Raw genomic sequence first — 19615 nt, forward strand, 5'->3', positions numbered from 1 at the left:
AGTAATAAGGACACATACGGCAGCAGCGGCTCAGTATTGGGGTATCAGGGGCAGTAATAGGGTCACATACGGCAGCAGCGGCTCAGTATTGGGGAATCAGGTGCAGTAATAGGGACACATACGGCAGCAGCGGCTCAGTATTGGGGTATCAGGGGCAGTAATAGGGTCACATACGGCAGCAGCGGCTTAGTATTGGGGTATCAGGTGCAGTAATAGGGACACATACGGCAGCAGCGGCTCAGTATTGGGGTATCAGGGGCAATAATAGGGACACATACGGCAGCAGCGGCTCAGTATTGGGGTATCGGGCAGTAATAGGGTCACATACGGCAGCAGCAGCTCAGTATTGGGGTATCAGGGTCAGTAATAGGGACACATACGGCAGCAGTGGCTCAGTATTGGGGTATCAGGGGCAGTAATAGGGACACATACGGCAGCAGCGGCTCAGTATTGGGGTATCGGGCAGTAATAGGGTCACATATGGCAGCAGCAGCTCAGTATTGGGGTATCAGGGTCAGTAATAGGGACACATACGGCAGCAGTGGCTCAGTATTGGGGTATCAGGGGCAGTAATAGGGACATATACGGCAGCAGCGGCTCAGTATTGGGGTATCAGGGGCAGTAATAGTGACACATACAGCAGCAGCGGCTCAGTATCGGGGTATCAGGTGCAGTAATAGGGACGCATACGGCAGCAGCGGCTCAGTATTGGGGTATCAGGGTCAGTAATAGGGACACATACGGCAGCAGCGGCTCAGTATTGGGGTATCAGGGTCAGTAATAGGGACACATATGGCAGCAGCAGCTCAGTATTGGGATATCAGTAGGATGAGGAGTTTGTGCAGGTTGGGAATAGATGGTGATGGGGCTGGAATATGAGAAGTGAAATGTGTCTTTGTTGTAATCTCTGCAGATGAGTTGTAGCTGGAAGAAGTTGTCATGTCGGTCTGGGCCAGATGGAAAAGACGGGAAAAATTAACAATTCTATCAGAAAGAACGTCAGAGGTAAGTAATTATCTGTAACTATGCAGTGATTTCTTATATGTTCTGTAGGGCTGGTATCTACCACTGACCATATGGCGGTAATATCCATATTGGTCTTTATGTAGAGATTATCTTCAGTAATGGCGAGGTCATCTGCTGAGGTTCTCCTCCACTATTAGGGCGCATCACCGAATTGTAATAAAGGTTACCTGGTTAGGGGCCCACTCAGAAGCTTCGCCCCCCCTGGACCAAAACCCTAGCTACGCCTCTGATCCTCACCCATCCCATGTAGATTGTGAGCCTTCGCGGGCAGGGTCCTCTCTCCTCCTGTACCAGTTGTGACTTGTATTGTTCAAGATTATTGTACTTCGTTTTATTATGTATACCCCTCCTCACATGTAATGCGCCATGGAATAAATGGCGCAATAATAATAATAATAATAATTAATAACTGCAGCCCCCACTGAATGACATCTTGACAATTTCTTGGAGAATAAAGTAGATTCCTTCTTTTAATTAAAATGATGAAATTGTAATAGATGTTTTTGCATTTTCAGAAATTTTTTCTATCCAGTGCCCTTTTTTCTATATTTTCTGCTATTTTTAATAGATTTTGTGCACAGTTTGGCAGCACATTGTTTACTTTGTAAAACCCCGTTCCTAGAAAATAAAAAAAATAAAAAATACTCCCCCCCCAAGAATCTGTGAGATGTAATCAATAAAAGTGGCAGAGCCGACACAGGCGGAGGAGATGAATTTCTCTGTAGCGCGGTTCGTAACGCTGGGCCTCACACTGTTAGGCAACGATGTAACATAAAGATATCCTACTTTGTCATGTTAAATCACCCCTTTTCAGATGCAATGTCGGAACAAAAAAAAAAAGGAAAAAAAACTCTTGATTTTTTTCTATTCTTCTGCTCTGCATTTCGCACACTATTGAAACCAGAAGAACTTTATGCAATCAGAAATAATTCATCCAATTGGAGATATGATTAATTTTCGGAAACGATGGCGCATTTTAGAGGAGAGGGATGATCTCGTGCATGTAAATGATGAGGGTTCAGTGCATGTTGGCCTAAGTGAAATACATTTTAAACATTCGCATGCAGAGAAGAACGATTGCTCGTAACTCATGAGCACGGCGGGTGCGGTACACATCGGCAGGAGCAGTAAAACCTAATGGACATGGACTATAGATTTAAGGCAGTGCACAGAAGCATTGACATTCCGGACATGTGGGTCACTTAACTCCAGATTACCCATCAAGTCAATTGACACTCCACTTTACGAAAACAGAATCGGACCACGATTACATTTTTTTTCAATTTAATATAAACTGCGGGAATAATTCAGTGAATATTAAATAAAAGATGCTTAACCCCTGTAGAGCCAGGTCCTTTTAGGTCTTTAAGACAGCACAAATTTAGCTTTTTCAATTTGCATAATTTTTTTTTTTTTTCAAATATTTTGCACTGTCATAACTATATTAGGTCTACCGTTTTGGGATATGCATACTTTAATATTTAATTTTTAGGAATTTGACCCATTTAGGACCCGCCCCATTATATTTTGGACAGATATAGGTCCATAATATGATTAAGATGAGTACTGCCAGTGGAGATGTCACATGGGGGCAGAAAGTATAGTGCTAGTCCCTGCACATATTGTCCTGGCTTGATGAACATGTGACCCCCAGTGATTGGCTGCTGCAGTCACATGTCTGTTCGGCCGGAAAAAGTAGTATGGATTCCAGCAGCATTTAAAGAGAAGCATCACGGGATGATTTTACTTTATTGTATTATTTTTAGGGATTTTTTAAATAAATAAATAAATAAATAGAAGGATGAGTATACAATCCCTTTAAGAACGAAGACATTGGGGAGATAGGGATATGTATTTTATAAATGTTCTAAAATGATTGTTGAATACAAACTGATTCATGTATTTCTGTTCTACTCGGTGCCAGGATTTCCATCATCAGGACACACTTTTAACATCTGTTGGTGATTAAACCCTTATTATTCTTTATTAGACTCGTCATTTTTGCAATGATTTGCAGTAAATAAGATTATCCGACAGGAGAAGGCACCTCAGTGTGAGACGCTGCTCCCATGTTGCCAGTCTGCAGAATCCTGGCATCATGTCAAAAAAATGTATCCTTAAAGCATCTTTCAAGGATCTCCCATGTAAATGGAGCGCCCCCACTGCCGCAGGGCCGAGGGGCACCCGGTACCGGGCCTCTGCGTCTCAGTCCTGGGGTTGTCACGGTAGCTAGGCCCGGTCCGTGACCCTGCTGAGGGGCGTCCAGTGAAAGTTGAGAATGTGAGGATGTTGTGGTGTGGTGTAGGTCGCGGTGAATAACGAGGACACCAGGTTGCAGTCTCTTTACCTCTTTACTGAAGGCTTCAGGATCCTCAGTCCGGAATACGGTTAACCGGGCTACCTGAGTCCAGCCGGTCCGATGGCACCTCCAGAATTCCCTTTGCAGGTGGAAATCTGTGCCTACCTTCTAGCGCTTGTGTGTTGTAGTCCTTCCCTGCTGTGCTTACGGGATAGTCCTCACAACTGTTGTGTCTGTTTCTGAAGTTCCCTCACAACTCGATTATGATGTTCTTCTTCGTCCCCCAGATGATATGGCTAGGACGCACCCGTATAATGGGTAGACTCGGAGGTCTTTCGGGACCCTAGAGTCACCCCTCTCCAAATGTTGCCCCCTGTGTCTGCTTAGGTGATTTTGGGGTGAGACAACCCGCCTATAACTGACTGTCCTGCCGTAGGTTTGAAGTAAGGCCTGGAGCTCAATACTTCCTCGGCGTTTCCGGCCACCGGCTGCGCTCCTCAATAGGATGTTGGCTCGTCTTACAGCACGACTCCTACTGGTGTTTCTCCTTGTTGCGTTGATCTCGTTTCTTACTCAGCACAATAAACCTCGCTTCTTGTCCTTTCTTGGGGTACCGCCGCAATGAAGTGCAGGCGCGGTCCCGTAACGTTCTTTCTGTTCGCTAGGCCTCTGTCAGGATCCCACCCCTGACAGGGACCCCCCCTGAATCTTCCCCTGCAACACCCTCTGCCACAGGATGTTGCCTGGTTCCAACCCAGTCAGCTTCTCTCTAACTTTCTATCCAACCCCCAGTTTTACCAGATTGTGAGGAGTGGCCTAATACATAGCACCCTTAGCTCCCCCTGGAGGCCAGACTGTGAAGTGTATTGGTGTCTGTGATACCTGGTCAGGTGAACTCCTTCAGTACCATCAGACATACCATAGCCCCCCTTAGCAGCGGAGCATCAGTACTGCAACGACCAGGACTCTGGGGCGCTGCATAAAGACTCATTGTAAGGCTTCATTCACACATCAGTATTTTCGATCAGTATTTGTATGTCAAAATCAGGAGTATCTCCAAAGCAAAAAACAGGTGTCACTCTTTCACTTATAGTTTTTTCTGGAAGTTCCACTTCTGGGTTTTGACATGGAAATACTGATGACAAACACTGACCAAATAATGTGAAGAAGCCCTAATCTGTTGACTTGGAGAAGTTTCTTGATCAATTTCTTTCTCACCGGTGTATAATATATTAATCATAATTGCCATCTTTGAGTAATGGTGTACTGCAGGCCTGGACAACATACAGCCGTCCGAAGGATGTAGTGTGGCCTGCGGAGCTGTCCGGTAGATGAAGCTCCCTTCTTCCCATATTCAAATGTATTTGCATTTTTCAGAACACTGAGGTACCGGGACTGGGGCAGAAAAAAATGCTCATCAGGCCCTGCCCCGATGTGCAGCGTTGTGATGAGGTCATCATGTTGCTGACGTCATCAGACGGCTGCCGGTGTCGGGGCCACACAGGGAGAGGAGACGTCGGGCATTGGTAAGCACTCCAAGGAGGAGCCAAAGAATAAATGTCATGTTATTTTAGATGAGGGGTCGAGGAAGGGAAAGGTTGTGTTACTACAAGGGCATATAATATGACAATTAGGGACAGTGCAATTTGGGACATTATGGGGCAATGAGGGGGGATTGTGAAAGGGGGCATAGCATAGCAAGGGACAGTGGGGAGGGGGTTACTTGGAACTGGGGGAGATATGGAAAGTGGCAGTGTGTTTGGGGACATTATGGAGAAGGGATTGTGTGAGGGATGTTATGAGGGGGAGAAAATTAGAGGGGCAGTGTGGAGGTATTTTGGAAACGGGCAGTGTGTGGAGGTATTTTATATAAGGACAGTGTGAAGGAGCATGTATTGATGGTGATTCTGGGGCTGCATTCATGTACTGATGGTGGTTCTGGCACTGTATTCATGTACCGACGGTGGTTCTGGCCCTGCATTCATGTACTGACAGTGGTTCTGGTGCTGCATTCATGTATTATTATTATGCTTTGCTTATATATCACTGTCGCCAATAGGACTCACAATCTAAATTCCCTATCAGTATGTCTTTCGAATGTGGGAGGAAACTGGAGAACACAGAGGAAGCCCACGTAAACACTCGAAGAACATACAAACTCCAGATGTTGTCCTTAGTATGAATCCAGGACCTCAGCGCTGCAAGGCTGCAGTGAATCATAGAATATTAGAGTTGGAAGGGACCTCAAGGGTCATTGTGTCTAACCCCCTGCTCAATACAGCGCAGGATTCACTAAACCATCTCAGACAGATGTCTGTCCTGCCTCTGTTTGAAGACTTCCATTGAAGGAGAACTCACCACCTCTCATCGAAGCCTGTTCCACTAATTCATTACCCTCACTGTCAAAAAGTTTTTTCTACTATCTAATCTGCATCTTCTCCCTTTCAATTTCATTCCATTGCTTCTCGTGTTTCCATATTGCAAATGAGAATAATGATGATCTCTCTACACTGTAACATCCCTTCAGATATTTGTAGACAGCTATTAAGTCTCCTTTTAGCCTTCTTTTTTGCAAGCTAAACATTCCCAGATCCTTTAATTGTTCCTCGTAAGACATACTTCACAGTCTGCTCACCATCCTGGTAGCTCTTCTCTGAACTTGCTCCAGTTTTTCAATGTCTTTTTTAAAATGTGGTGCCCAGAACTGGACACAGTATTCCAGATGAGGCCTGAGCAAGGAGGAGTAGGGGGGATAATTACTTCACATGATTCAGACTCTATGCTTCTCTTATTACATCCTAGAACTGTGTTTGCCTTTTTTGCTGCTGCATCACACTGTTGACTCAAGTGCAGTCTGTGATCTATAAGCATACCCAAGTCTTCTTCACACGTGCTGTTGCTTGGTTCTATTGCTCCCATTCTGTAGATTAAATTTTAATTTTTCTTGCCCAGATGTAGAATCTTGCATTTCTCCCTGTTAAATACCATTCTATTAGTCGCTGCTCACTTTTTATGCTTATCTAGATTCTTCTGAATCCTTTATCTTCTCCAGTGTTAGCTATCCCTCCTAGCTTTGCATCGTCTGCAAATTTGATCAGTTTACCTTCAGTTCCCTTTATCTAAATCATTTCTAAAAATGTTGAGCAACACTGGGGTTAGTACAGAGCCTTGTTGTACCCCACTTGAAACACTCTTCCAATTGGATGTGCAACCATTTATTACCACTCTGAGTACGATCACTGAGCCAGATATGAATCCACAAAACCTTTAGCCTTGTTAATCCCATTCTTGGTCATTTTTTCAATAAGGATAGTATGAGATACCATATCAAATGCTTTGCTGAAATTGAGATATTCTATATCTACCACATTTCCCTGATCCACGCAGTCAGTGATTCCATCATAGAAGGAAATTATATTAGTCTGGCATGACTTGTTTGCTACAAACCCTTGCTGGCTCTGGTTAATTACTGTATTCTTATCCAAGTACTTACATACATGCTATTTAATAATTTGTTCGAAGATCTTTCCTGGTATAGAAGTAAGGCTCACAGGCCTGTAATTTCCAGGCTCCATATTCTTTCCTTTTTTGAAGATAGGGACAACATTTGCCTTTCTCCAGTCTTCTGGGATTTCTCCTGTTCTCCAGGATGTTTCAAAGATTCCTGCTTGTGGTTCTACAATTTCCTCTGCTAACTCTTTCAGTACCCAAGATGTAACTCATCTGGGCCAGGAGATTTAAATTCATTTAAATTAGCTGTTATGCTTTGCTTATATAGTGCTAACCAGTAACCACTGAGCCACTGTGCTGCCCACACTGATGGTAGTTCTGATACTGCACTAATGTAATGATGGTGGTTCTGATACTGCACTCATGTGCAGACAGTGGTTCTGATCTTGTACACATGTAGCAGACATATGTTTCATGGCTATGTTGAAACTTTAAAAGTGTAAAAATTTAAAGATTTGAGATGAGGAGAATTTCGGTGAGTTTCTCCTAAAAAAACCCCCTCAATTTAAGTTAGCATGTGTTCACACTGATTTTTTCTTTTATCAAAAACTCACCAGATCCTCCTTAAATACTCAGTACTAATGGTGGTTCTGTATTGATGTAACCCTTTACATTTTTTTTGCATCCCACAGGATTGATTCAGTATGGCAATGTGGCCCTTGGACCAAACAAATGTGCGCTCCTGGTTTACTAGAAGGATCATAATTGCCAAATGCTCCTTTTAAGGCAACACCCATCTCCAACCCTTTCATGTCCTGTTTCCTGGCCGTATGACTCGCAAGAATCCTTACAGAAGTACTGTTGCCCTAGGAGGCTTTAGTGACCCACAGGAGAGTTCCTATCTGGTCTGGGAGGGTTTTTTTTTGGTAACCTCTTTGATGTTGTATTAGAGTTGGCAAGAATGACATTCCAGCCCTTACATTAGATCATTTATTGATTTCCAGGAAATGTTGTGATAGATTTGTGTTTATACACAGCAGCCAATCGAAAGAAGCAGCGTTTCAGCAGGAGAGACTGAGCAGCAGCAAGAACCAATTATAGAACAGGAGGCGTGTATTAGACTACCGTAGATGCCTGAAAGCACTGTAGCCCGGCTGTAGTCACAGAATATAGCAATGACCGAATGGAACTCAGGGGAAATGCAACCAAGCAGCATGGTCTGAAGAAAAGAAATGATGGAGTACGCATCACCTATAGGCTGTGTCTTATATCACTTCAATGCCAGTATTTTGCATAACAGACAACTGGAGAATCCCTTTAAGGTCAGTGTCATAAAATTCCACCAAGTCCTATACAATTAATTACAGGATCAAAAGTAATTTTGGACAAAGGCACCAATAGTATTACTTGGATTTGTGAAAATGATCCCAATTTGTCCTTGGTAGCCTTGAGAATGTAACAGTCAGAATCCACTAGTAGTACTATATTAATAACCATACACTTGGAGGCCCTCGTCAGTAATTACCTGTGTTCATTATTTTCTAGTTCACAGCCTTATTCTCATGTTACTAACCCTACTGAATAAAAAATTGAGATTGATAATTTTAACAGTTCTTCCAATAGAGCCTGTAAATAATACTGTTCAATGGAGCAGTGCAAGCCTCGGAAGACTCCTAAGCAGCAGCTTCAAGATTAAGAAATAGCATCAGTTTACTAAAACAAGTTCCACCTTGCAAGATATAAATTATGCTTTAGTACTAGTGAAAGTTTTTGATCTCTTAATATCCTGCTTATTGAGAGCCCTAAAGGGGTAATATGATCTTAGCATGATATCACAAATCCAAGAACTATGTCCTCAAATAACTTGCTAGAATGGAGTAGCGCCTATTCTAATGTAACCACCACCACTCCATTCTAATGGGATCGCAATAATGCCATTTTAATGGGGTCACCACCACTCCATTCTAATGGGTTCGCCACCACTCAGTTCTAATGGGTTCGCCACTGCTCCGTTCTAATGGGGTCGCTACCACTCCGTTCTAATGGGGTCACCACCACCACTCCATTCTAATGGGGTCGCGACCACTCCATTCTAATGTAGCCGCCACAACTCTGTTCTAATGAGTTCGCCACCACTAAGTTCTAATGGGGGTCACCACCACTCCATTCTAATGGGGTCGCCACCATTTCCTTCTAATGGGGCTACCAGCACAGAGCTTTAACGGGGCTGCCACCACTCAGTTCTAAAGGGGCTGCCACAACTCCATTATAATGGGACCGCCACCACTGCATTTTAATGGGACTGCCAAAACTGCATTTAATGGGACCGCACCTCTCCATTCTAGTGGGGTCACTACCAGTCCATTATAGTTGGGCCACCACCATTCTATTCTAGTGGAGCTGCCACCACTCCATTCTAATGGAGCCGCCACCACTCTATTCTAATGGGGCCATCACCACTCCATACCACCGCTCCATTCTAAATGGGCATCCACCACTTAATTCTAATAGATACACTACTCCATTCCAATGGGGCCACCATCACTCCATTCTAGCGGGATCGCCACCTCTCCATTCTTACGAGACCACCACCACTTCATTCTAACGGGACTGTCAACATTCCATTGCAATAGGTTTGCCACAGCTCCATTCCAACAAGACCACTACCGCACCATTCTTGAAAAAAAAAATAAAAACATACCCGCCACCATTTCACACACTGCTGAAGCTTTAGAGTAAGGGCTAATGATGCTTTATGTGGCCGCGTAGGGATCCCCATTATGCCCTGCAGCTGTGATATCACACAGACTCTCTCTCATGTATTCTCTGAATGATCAGAAGCTTTCTAGTATTGCAAATTTATTCAACGAAAATCAAATTTTGGGGAAAATTCACAACTTCAAATGTCAAACGATCTGCTCACTCTAGCCATCAAGGAATACTTGGAGATTTCAGCTCTGAAGCCTGTTGAAATTTGAATACTGTTTTGGACTGCAAAATAGTCCGTAAATTCAGAGCAAGAAAACTAATGTAATATATTTAGAAAATAAATGTTTTATCTAGGTTAAACCTGTTATCACATCCAGCCTTAGATAGAAAGACTTGTTGATTCAAATTACTATGTCAAGTCTCACCAGGTGAGGTGGATCCTCTAAGCCCCAGATCTGCATAGGGACATGAACCCTGGGTATTGATGCACCTGACAGGCACATGGACAGCCAGGACTTGGCACAATCTTGAATCTCAAGAACAGCCAGACAAATGAAGTGGAACCCAGCAGGGATGAAGCAAGTAAAACACAGTATGGACAGAAGATGGAGCACACCAAACATAGAAGTCAAGAGACTCAATCCCAAGACACAGGTGTGCCAGTCAATGGGCCTTAAATAGGTCTATCTAGGGAGGTGATGTCATTGATCCATGCAAAATCCGACGTGGAGCACAACACAGAGCAGTGGACCCAGAAGAAGGGAGCAGAGCTCAGGATGTGTGTAACATATTATAAGGACAAAGGGCAGTCTTGATGCAGATGTTTAGAATTGCCATGTACGTGCCTGGCAGTCACTATATAAGTAGGTCATTACATACAGTTCACCAAGGTTCACACAATGGTTGTTCAGAAATTTTATATGGGCAAGAGGAGGTTGAGATGCATGTGCGATCATTTCTATAAGTTATTGGCTCATTGTCTCCATAACTAACATAGATCTGTACTGCATGGGCATATTTGTTGGGCATGCAGAGGTAGCACTTGCACCCAGGACCTGTTGACTGAGGGGACCATAAATTGCCACATGCCAGATAGAAAGAAACCAATTTTACGATGTTTTATTGATTAAGAATTGGGGTCAAAGAGTCTTAGGTTATTTCTCCTCTTCAATGGCAAAGGACATGTCTACGTCCGGCCACCACTGGTGGATTGAGTCCTAGCGGTGGGATCATGTTACTACTATATTTTCTCCAAAGTGCGCACCACCAACTTAATCTGGTGCTTTGTAATAATTATCATCATGGTGCACACACGCGATACGTGAGAAGACAGTAGACCTCTTACTTCAGGTTCTCCGCAATCACACTGTTCTCCTTCTTCCACATATCCATTTCCACACTTCTGTTCTCCAAATGATTCTGTAACTTCAGGCATGTTATATAGACACATGCCCACTCCCTTTTCCAGGCTGGAGTCCAAGTCCTTCTTGCTGCAGCTGCTGAACACTGTTGGGAATGGGTATCTGCAGGAGAACAGAGGGAAAAGCAATGCTAAATCAGTCAGATCTGTGTTATTGCAAAGAAATATTTGCTAATAATTCTCTATTTCTACAGGGCTGGCTTGTTTCAGGCTGCCAACACCCAAGAAAAGTCAGCATGGTACTGGTCATACTGGGAAGCGTCCAGCCATTAGGTTTGAGGACATCACAGAGAGGGACTTTGTGTAAAAAATGGGACGACTTTTCCCTTTTTTTGGAGACGTGATCCATGTTTTACTCCTTACACAAATAATTTTTTTGCTATTATCGTGCCAAAGCGTGCCTCTTGTACGATTATATTACATCTGGACGCCGACCAGTTGGCACATAAAAAAATTCAAGCCTATTTTCTCACCAAATCATGGACAGAACCACATCCTCAACGTGCCTTCATAGCGCAGCGATAACTCAGAATAGTGAGTAAGTTTAGGCTGTAGACACCGATACTACAAAGGAATTTCCTAATAGCATGAAAAAGATTTTATTTTTTATTTTTAATTTCCAGAAAAGTTATCTATAATACAAAAATATTTCCTACTAGGATGAAAAAACTTTATAAGGTAAGGTTTCAATAACAAAATCATCAAATTTATTAAAGGATAAATAAAACGTCAAACTAAACTCTAGTACGTATGACTGGCAACATTCTAAATATTAAGAAATATTTCTAGTTTGTTAAATAAGAAAAATACACTTTGTTTTCCTGTGTTATAACTCTTCCAAATATCTAATCAATTGAATGACATAGGGTTTTTTTTGGTGACAATTATAGACGGAAAATAACTTTATGGGTGGCCTAAAACCCTTAAAATACCATCATATCGAGCAAGAAAATGCCCCCCAAAGTGAACACCACCGGATCCAAAGATTATTGTAAGGAGAACATACAGACACATTAATTCTATCAATAACTTCCCTCAAATATGATCCTAACTTGGGTCAATTCAATGTATTTGAAGGAGTCTCTTGCCCCAGGAGCTGAGCTTGCTCCACACAGGGCAGGTGCTGGCTGTGTTATACAGCCGACACCTGCTTCTAATAGTAGCATTTGGAGCTGGTTCTAATCCCTGCTGCTTAAAGGGATTGTCCGGCTGTAGGCTACAAGTCTGCAGTCTCTCTATGGAACTGCAGACTTGTGAATCCTCACATTGTATGTACTGCGCACTGTGAGGATTCTCCAGTGCCAACGCCTGGCGCATAGCATGACCGCAAGTATGCGATTTGTATACTTCCAGCCACATTCCAACTAGACCTGTCACACGTCTAGTCGGCATATGACCGCATATATGCCAATTGGTCGGACTACCCGTTTGACCACTGAAATTCCATTGTCCAGTAGGGTGACTGGTCACCAATTGTAACCCACAATGCTGTTACAGGTTGCAAAGGGTTGTTTTTTTCGGTTCTCCAGTGAAAACCATGATTTACAGTATATTCCACAATAATGTGGCATTATAGTATACAATTAAAGCAATCAAATGATTGTCAAGTCAAGTATTAAAAAATACAGTGAAAAGTTAAACAAAAAGTTTAAAAACTGTGAAAACATAAAAAAATCAAATTGTGTTTCCCCATACAAAAATTAAATAAAAAAAAAAATTAAAAGGTGAGCATATTTGACATTGACGGGTAAAAGTCTGATCAAAACATGAAATTATTTAGCAAAAATCAATTATTTAGCAAAAAGGAAATTTGTCTGCATCCTTAAATTTTATTGCCATTTTTCTTATACTTACACATTTGAACTTTTTAGTGCACATTTTGATTCAATTGTGTGAGCATGAGGTCACCTAAATCAACTTGGTCCCTACACTTCACAGTGTATCTGTACAATAGGAGACTTTCTTCTTTCTCTTGGATCTAGTCCTACAAATTAACTCAGAAACTGTAAATTATATTACTGGTATATTTTCAAAACATATAAATATAACTTTCTTCTTGCAAGATGCCGGTATTCAGCAAGTTTTAATTCTCTTTGTCCCTTAGACTTAGAGGATCAATGGTTGACACATCAGGAACAGAATAAGTATTTCTGACTTTTATCAAAACGTGTTTCTACAGTTTTAGAATATTTGAGTTGAGGGAAAACGTCCACATACAACACAAATGAGAAAAACAGCTAAACATATTTTAATATCCGCGCAAGCAAGGAAACAAAATGAAGAGGAGACCTCGTTCCGTAACGATGTGTAGAAAATGAACACATACAGTGGGGCAAAAAAGTATTTAGTCATTCAGCAATAGTGCAAGTTCCACCACTTAAAAAGATGAGAGGCGTCTGTAATTTACATCATAGGTAGACCTCAACTATGGGAGACAAACTGAGAAAAAAAAAATCCAGAAAATCACATTGTCTGTTTTTTTATCATTTTATTTGCATATTATGGTGGAAAATAAGTATTTGGTCAGAAACAAACAATCAAGATTTCTGGCTCTCACAGACCTGTAACTTCTTCTTTAAGAGTCTCCTCTTTCCTCCACTCATTACCTGTAGTAATGGCACCTGTTTAAACTTGTTATCAGTATAAAAAGACACCTGTGCACACCCTCAAACAGCTGACTCCAAACTCCACTATGGTGAAGACCAAAGAGCTGTCAAAGGACACCAGAAACAAAATTGTAGCCCTGCACCAGGCTGGGAAGACTGAATCTGCAATAGCCAACCAGCTTGGAGTGAAGAAATCAACAGTGGGAGCAATAATTAGAAAATGGAAGACATTCAAGACCACTGATAATCTCCCTCGATCTGGGGCTCCACGCAAAATCCCACCCCGTGGGGTCAGAATGATCACAAGAACGGTGAGCAAAAATCCCAGAACCACGCGGGGGGACCTAGTGAATGAACTGCAGAGAGCTGGGACCAATGTAACAAGGCCTACCATAAGTAACACACTACGCCACCATGGACTCAGATCCTGCAGTGCCAGACGTGTCCCACTGCTTAAGCCAGTACATGTCCGGGCCCGTCTGAAGTTTGCTAGAGAGCATTTGGATGATCCAGAGGAGTTTTGGGAGAATGTCCTATGGTCTGATGAAACCAAACTGGAACTGTTTGGTAGAAACACAACTTGTCGTGTTTGGAGGAAAAAGAATACTGAGTTGCATCCATCAAACACCATACCTACTGTAAAGCATGGTGGTGGAAACATCATGCTTTGGGGCTGTTTCTCTGCAAAGGGGCCAGGACGACTGATCCGGGTACATGAAAGAATGAATGGGGCCATGTATCGTGAGATTTTGAGTGCAAACCTCCTTCCATCAGCAAGGGCATTGAAGATGAAACGTGGCTGGGTCTTTCAACATGACAATGATCCAAAGCACACCGCCTGGGCAACGAAGGAGTGGCTTTGTAAGAAGCATTTCAAGGTCCTGGAGTGGCCTAGCCAGTCTCCAGATCTCAACCCTATAGAAAACCTTTGGAGGGAGTTGAAAGTCCGTGTTGCCAAGCAAAAAGCCAAAAACATCACTGCTCTAGAGGAGATCTGCATGGAGGAATGGGCCAACATACCAACATCAGTGTGTGGCAACCTTGTGAAGACTTACAGAAAACGTTTGACCTCTGTCATTGCCAACAAAGGATATATTACAAAGTATTGAGATGAAATTTTGTTTCTGACCAAATACTTATTTTCCACCATAATATGCAAATAAAATGATAAAAAAACAGACAATGTGATTTTCTGGATTTGTTTTTCTCAGTTTGTCTCCCATAGTTGAGGTCTACCTATGATGTAAATTACAGACGCCTCTCATCTTTTTAAGTGGTGGAACTTGCACTATTGCTGAATGACTAAATACTTTTTTGCCCCACTGTATGGTGTCAGTGCCTGGCTTGTGTATACGAGTCTAAATTGTAGAAGATTAATCATAAGAATCAGCACCAAGGTCAGGAGCACGCCCTGTTTAATGTAAGATAATGGACGCTCCTGAGCCTATTTAGGATGGGTTTGGTTGTCTATAGGGAGCCAGAACAGCTGCATTTGACATATTTATCAGCAGCCCCAAAGCACGTTCCAGCTTTGCTAAATCTTTGAGGTCAGATATTTTTGAAGAACATGAAGAGGCCTGCATGACTTGAAACTGGGGATGAAAATTACAAAAATCATTTATGGCTTATCTATAGAAAAGAACCAATCACTTACCACAAATAGTTTTTTTTCCCAACAGGTGTAAATGCTGCCGTTCTCCTGATTCCGGCATTGTTTTTCTTTTGTTCCTGCGCCTCTCCGTTCCTGAGATATGACCCTTTCTACACTGTATATAAAATGTAAGTTATTTTTTAGCCAACTGGGAGTGGTCTTCTAGAAGACGCCCACAGAAAAATTTGAGAGCCTCCCCCGCTTAGATAAAAAATAAATAAATAGATTTATATACAAGAAACAGGAGGCCATATCTCAGGAACGGAGAGGCTGAGGAACAAAAGAAAAATTACGCCAAATTCAGAAGAACAGCGGCATTCACACCGGGTACAAAATTATACATTTATGTCAAGTGATTCATTAAAAATGTGATTGTTGGATCCAAAGTGGCTGCTGAATGCGACATATACAGTAGGATGAGAGTTTCCTTTAATCAATATACTACATTAGTAAAAGTAATGCCAGCTCTACTATAAACACCAGCCATTGGCTCCTCGGAGGAGAATCTAAGTTTTCTTACACGTGGGCCCCCAACTTATCAAACATATAGGCACTACGCAACTGAGCACTACAAGCAAACTACAACACAGCCCCCTTGGTTGTGGGTAAGAATGTCCCCCTAAAAAAAATCTGAAAGGGCCTCTCTGCATCACTAGGACCATAGTGGTTTCAAGGGTTGTAACTTTAGGTGGTGTATAAGTAGCCCAATGGGGGCCCAAAAGACCCTCTGTCAACTAAGAAGATAACAATGTTGTAAATGGTGCAAGATAAGTACAGAATTGTATATATATGCTGCAGAATTGTATTGGAACTCAACAGCTTCAACTTTTAGATATACATACTCCCGGGCAATGGGCACGGCCTCTCTCTCCATACACTTACAATGCAAGTGTATGGAGTGAGGCCATGTCCCCTGCCGTAAGTATGTATAACTCATACATACCCTCTGGTCCTGGAGCAGAAACCGGCGACTCCCTGTAGCACACAGTGCGTGCGCTAACGGGATTCATAAGTCTGCAGTCACACAAAGTGACTGTGATTTGGACCGGACAATCCCTTTAAGGTCTGCTATGCCAATGATAATAGTATCCGTTAAGTTTGGAATTGCTCTCTCAATAGTAATTCTTACCTTTCCTCTTGGCTCAACACATCCAGAGTTGTTTCAAAACGACCAGATTAAAAAAAAAAAAAACAAAAAAAAATCACCAATTTCAAGATACTCTGTCGGGAGTCGTTTATGGAATATGTGGCTGCCCAGTGATTGTGATGCGAATTGCTGCTTATGAAGGATTTTGCTGGCAGGTAATTTATTGAATTTGTACTCCCAGAAAGTTGAATAGTTAGAAAGTTTACTGGAAGATAAGGGAAGACATATTTTAGTTGGCAGGCAAGAAGTGAACTTGCAAAGTGACTGACCTAAGAAAGCGCGGAATGGGCTTCCAATGCCAAGAGCAATGCACCGACTGCTCCATCAAAACGCCGGACGTTTGTTATCCCAACCTGAAGCTATTTGCCCTCAATAGAAAGCCGTGCCTCCTTGTAAGAGAAGAGCTGTCACGTTTCTTTCATTCTTATTTATAAAAACCATTTACCCGAGGTTCATACTCTTTTCTTGCCGTAAACTTTTGTTTGTTGCGAGTTATATCCCTGCTGAATAAAAAAAAGCTATCCTTCCCACACCTCTATTATATGCTTTCTGCATGATAACCGTACAAATGAAAGATGTGCATTGTTCCTAGCAATTTATTTGCTAAAACACCCACACTACTAGAAATCCTGCTCCTGCCAGAGGCAATGAATCATGCTGTATGTGAAATGCTTATCTCACCGCTGTAAAGAGAAATTAAGAACTTAAAAAAAGAATAACTTTATACAAGATGTGTCTCTCGTGCTGTGCAGGAAAACAAAATATCTTTTTTTTCTAGCGCTCTTGTTCTTTTAGGTTTTCACTAGTGATGTGTGAGCATGCTCGGATACGGTGTCATCTGAGCATGCTCGGGTGCTAACCGAGTGACTCCGGCGTGCTCGAATAATATGTCCGAGTCCCCGCGGCTGCATTTCTCGTGGATGTTCGGCAACTGCAACACATGCATGGACTCCTGTTTGTTAGACAATCCCTGCATATATTGTGGCTGTCTAACAACTGCAGAACATGGAGCCACGGGGACTCAACCATATTATTCGAGCACGCCGAAGACACTCGGTTAGTACCCGATCATGCTTGGATAACATCATATCCGAGCACATTCGCTCATCACTAGTTTTGACCTTTTTATTCCTGTACTTTTTTTTAATCATATTTTTGGTTAAAAAAATTATGTTAAATTTCCCCCTTGACCCACCATTTTTCAGTTTTTTCAATCGGCCAATTTTTTTTTTATTTTTTTTTGTCTTTTGCCATTCATTGATCTTTTTTTTTTTCTCCAAGTTCTTCAAAATTGCCCACTTGGTTCATGAATTTTGCTATTTGTTTTTGTCTTTAAACCGCTTTGCGACTTTTTTTTGCCCAAAAAGTAGTATTAAAATATCTCATAAAAAATTCCAAACGTACATAACATCACTCCGTGGGGAGGGGAGACTGGAGGATATTTGCATAAAAATTTAGCAACTTTTTAAAAAGTAATAATTGATAAATCAGACAAAAACATCTGGAAAATCCCCAAACAGATAATATAAAAAAAGCACACATAAAACATACTGTAAAAAATGCCGAAAATTGCTAGAAAAATAATACGCAGATAAAAAAGTTGAAACACAAAACTAGACAACAAAAAGGGGCAAATGTAATGACGAATCTGTAGTCAGTGAAAAATATTCCAAACACCAGAATTATCTGTTTCCAATGCAGGATTGGGGGAGGTTTAGTGTTGGTTCACTGATGAGCGAGAATGGATACGACCATTTTACTAAATTGTGGTCCCAATGGAAAGATTTACCCAGATGGGTAAAAAGACCCTATCTTAGAGATTGCAGCTAAGCTTGACTTTTATTTGTTTTAATTAATATACTGTAGATAATAATAATATAGATATTAGTATATGTTCATATTAAAGGTGCCCAATATTTTTAGAGATCTATACCCTATCTGCCACAAACATTGGATTATCTTAACTAAATCATGGCTGCAGTCCATGAAATGGCATTAAGCTGTAGAGTGAGAATATTTGTCTATGGATATAAGGTCACACAAAACAGCTAAAAACAGCTCATAGCCTCCCCAACATGTTTCACCAAGACAGGCGTCATCAGGGGCGTCATCATCATTATAGCCTCAGCCCCCTGATGACGCCTGTCTAGGTGATCAACAGCGATCAGCTATAGTGGAATCTGGTAGCAAATATGCAATTTCCCTGCTGCGCCGCCACAGGGGAGATGAAGTATTACACAGTTCCCTATATAACAATGTACTGTCTGTGTGTGGATGGATGTTCTGGGTCCTCCAAAGCTTCGCATAATCGTTTTTGACTGTGGCTGAAAGAATAAAGGTTTTCATTGAATTTTCTAAACCACACAATGCCTTTAAAGAGGACATGTTATCGGGTCAAATGTGAGCAGTTTTGGCTTTTATTTTATTCTTGTTGGCCCCATGAGGGTTACATTTTTCTTTTTTCGTTTAAAAATATAGTTCCAAAGATAAGGGGCTTTTAATTTAGTCCTAGTTTAAATGGTCTTTCCCATGGGGCATGACTCACAGGATCCTCTGGGGCGTGTCTTTAGGCTGTTTTGCATAATTACCCTCCTGTGAGCAACGCCCCCTTGAAAAATAGCAAAAATTGGCACCAAATAAAAAGGCTCATATCTCCATATGATGGATTAAAAAAATAGAATAATCGGCAGGAGTGATAATTGAATCAGAGCAGAAGTTAAAAATTAAAGTTAATACCACCGGCTACATACATTCGGTTTCATAGAGATATGCTTAAAACCATGAGCGAAAGGTTGAACTTGATGGACCTAAGACTTATTTCTACCTATGTAACTATTAACCTCACAATTGGAACCCACTAAATATTTATCACAAGACACTAGTGGAAAATAATACTGAACAACTGGTGAAAGAAATGCCAGTCTGTACTACAAGCAATCTCTTTGCAGTTGCTACATGAGTGGTCTCCATAAACCCACATCTGCTGTTCTCCAAGAAAGCGGAGGTTCACATCTTCTTTAAGTGCTATGTCCTTATAACCCAGTACACAGAAAAGAAATCAATTGCACTTGGTATAGCGTGCTCAGGGTGGGAGAGCGCTCTCCGACGCTGCCTCTCGGCCCCTTGGTGAGCGACTAATGTACTCTGCACCAGAACGTACCGGAGGACATTGGATGGTTCACCTGCTGAACGAAGGAGATGATGTCTCCGTAAGACCCAATTTATGGGTGTGACATGTTCTAAGATATGAAGCTTTCATATGCTACAAAATCACAAACAAAATAATGGGTTTAACTATTTGTTCATT

At 41.8% G+C, this 19615-nt stretch overlaps 1 protein-coding gene across 1 annotated transcript in view; it reads right to left on the reverse strand.

Annotated features, from left to right (window-relative positions):
• ADAM12 (ADAM metallopeptidase domain 12) overlaps window positions 1-19615 on the reverse strand; it is a 679455-nt gene that overhangs the window by 116769 nt on the left and 543071 nt on the right. Inside the window, exon 12 of the mRNA XM_077258380.1 lies at window positions 10830-11007. Within this exon, the coding sequence (XP_077114495.1) occupies window positions 10830-11007 (178 nt within the window). The remainder of the gene's footprint in view (window positions 1-10829; window positions 11008-19615) is intronic.

The sequence above is a fragment of the Ranitomeya variabilis genome, chromosome 4 (assembly GCF_051348905.1).
Source record: "Ranitomeya variabilis isolate aRanVar5 chromosome 4, aRanVar5.hap1, whole genome shotgun sequence".
NCBI classification, from domain to species: Eukaryota; Metazoa; Chordata; class Amphibia; order Anura; family Dendrobatidae; genus Ranitomeya; species Ranitomeya variabilis.